The 1377-nt window shown below is 46.8% G+C and overlaps 1 protein-coding gene across 1 annotated transcript in view; it reads right to left on the bottom strand.

Annotated features, from left to right (window-relative positions):
* LOC104403577 (C-C motif chemokine 28-like) overlaps positions 1–918 on the bottom strand; it is a 10288-nt gene extending 9370 nt beyond the window's left edge. Inside the window, exon 1 of the mRNA XM_010011765.1 lies at positions 855–918. Within this exon, the coding sequence (XP_010010067.1) occupies positions 855–918 (64 nt within the window). The remainder of the gene's footprint in view (positions 1–854) is intronic.
* Between the last annotated feature and the right edge of the window lie 459 nt (positions 919–1377).

Here is a 1377-nt window from a genome sequence, read left to right on the forward strand (position 1 = left end):
GAGAAAGGAACAACTCAAAGGCTGAAGTGTTCTGGGGTTTGAGTTGTCTTCTCTGTGAACACAGCTTATTTTACAGTAGAAATTTACAAGGAAAAACTAAGAATTCATCACAGCACTGGCTAATTAGGTTTTGATTTTTTTTAATTTCAATGGAAATGCAAACAGACAAAAGCGACTGTTATTAGATCTTCTGAATCCTCGAGACATGCTGCACCGAGCACAGAGCAAAGCTGCATGCAAACCCGCTTTTCTGCTGGGAGAAACCAGTCACATGTCATTAAAAGTTTTCTGAACTCTGCCATCCAAAGCAACTTCACTTTAAAGGAGAAAGACCAAGTGATTTTCTAAACATGTTCCCTCTTGAGAAGCTTGGAAAGGAGGAACTTGCAGGTGAACTACAGAGATCCCCTTAAACAAATAGTGACATTTTATTAGGTGTTCCCTCACTGGAAAATCACTGCTTTAAAGGTCCTGTGCCTTCAGAAGTTAAAGTCGCTCAGCTATGATGTTCGTGATAATGTTTGCTATGACAGATAAACCCACTTGGCTTTTCCGTGTTTAAGCCATTTTACAGAATCATAAAGCCACCGTATCTATTGTGAAAACATTGAGGAAATGCTCAGGTGAAGCCCTGACTCCACTGAAACAAACGCCAGTTGTTTAAGACAGCAAGGTTTCACTTTTTAAATGCTCCCATACTACAGCACAGACCTTTAAACTATTGTCTGTTGTCCCACGGAGATCTGCAAAAGCTCAAGCAGACACAATTCCAGGTGGACACACTTCGTGTCCTTTTTTCCTTTCACTCTAAGGAGTCCGAAGCACAGAAGTAGACACAGCGCAGCTGTACTTACTTTCAGACGTCTGACTAACCGCAACTGCCAGAACAGCCAGAACAGTGACCAAATTCACATCCATTCCTCCTGGGAGCAGCGGGAGCAGAGCCACAGCGCAGACGGCAAAGCTGCAGGAACTGGTGCCTGACCCTACCTCCTGGCTGCTGGGGATGAATGTGACTCAAAGCCCCACCCTGAGCAGCAGCTCGACGTCGGCTCTGTCCCGTGTGGCACTGTGGACTTCAGCAGCGCTCCTCCGCTCACCTCTGGGTGCACGGTGACATGATTTGCCCAGCGGGACAACAGGGTGTTTTTCACACAGTACCCCCAGGTCGTGCTGCCACATGGCCGGGTCCTCCCAGCCCTCCTCACCGATGAGGCTCTTCAACAATAGAAATGCCAAGGGTACAAATACTCCAGAAACAAGTATCTGCAGGACTAAGGCAGAAGAATAGAACCCTTCTCCTATTAGGAATGGCATCCAAGAAAGCTGAACATGCAGTGTCATGGGCCAGACCTCCCGTAGTGTGAACAGGCCCTA

The sequence above is a fragment of the Nestor notabilis genome, unplaced genomic scaffold (assembly GCF_000696875.1).
Source record: "Nestor notabilis isolate BGI_N333 unplaced genomic scaffold, ASM69687v1 scaffold24733, whole genome shotgun sequence".
Classification (NCBI taxonomy): domain Eukaryota; kingdom Metazoa; phylum Chordata; class Aves; order Psittaciformes; family Psittacidae; genus Nestor; species Nestor notabilis.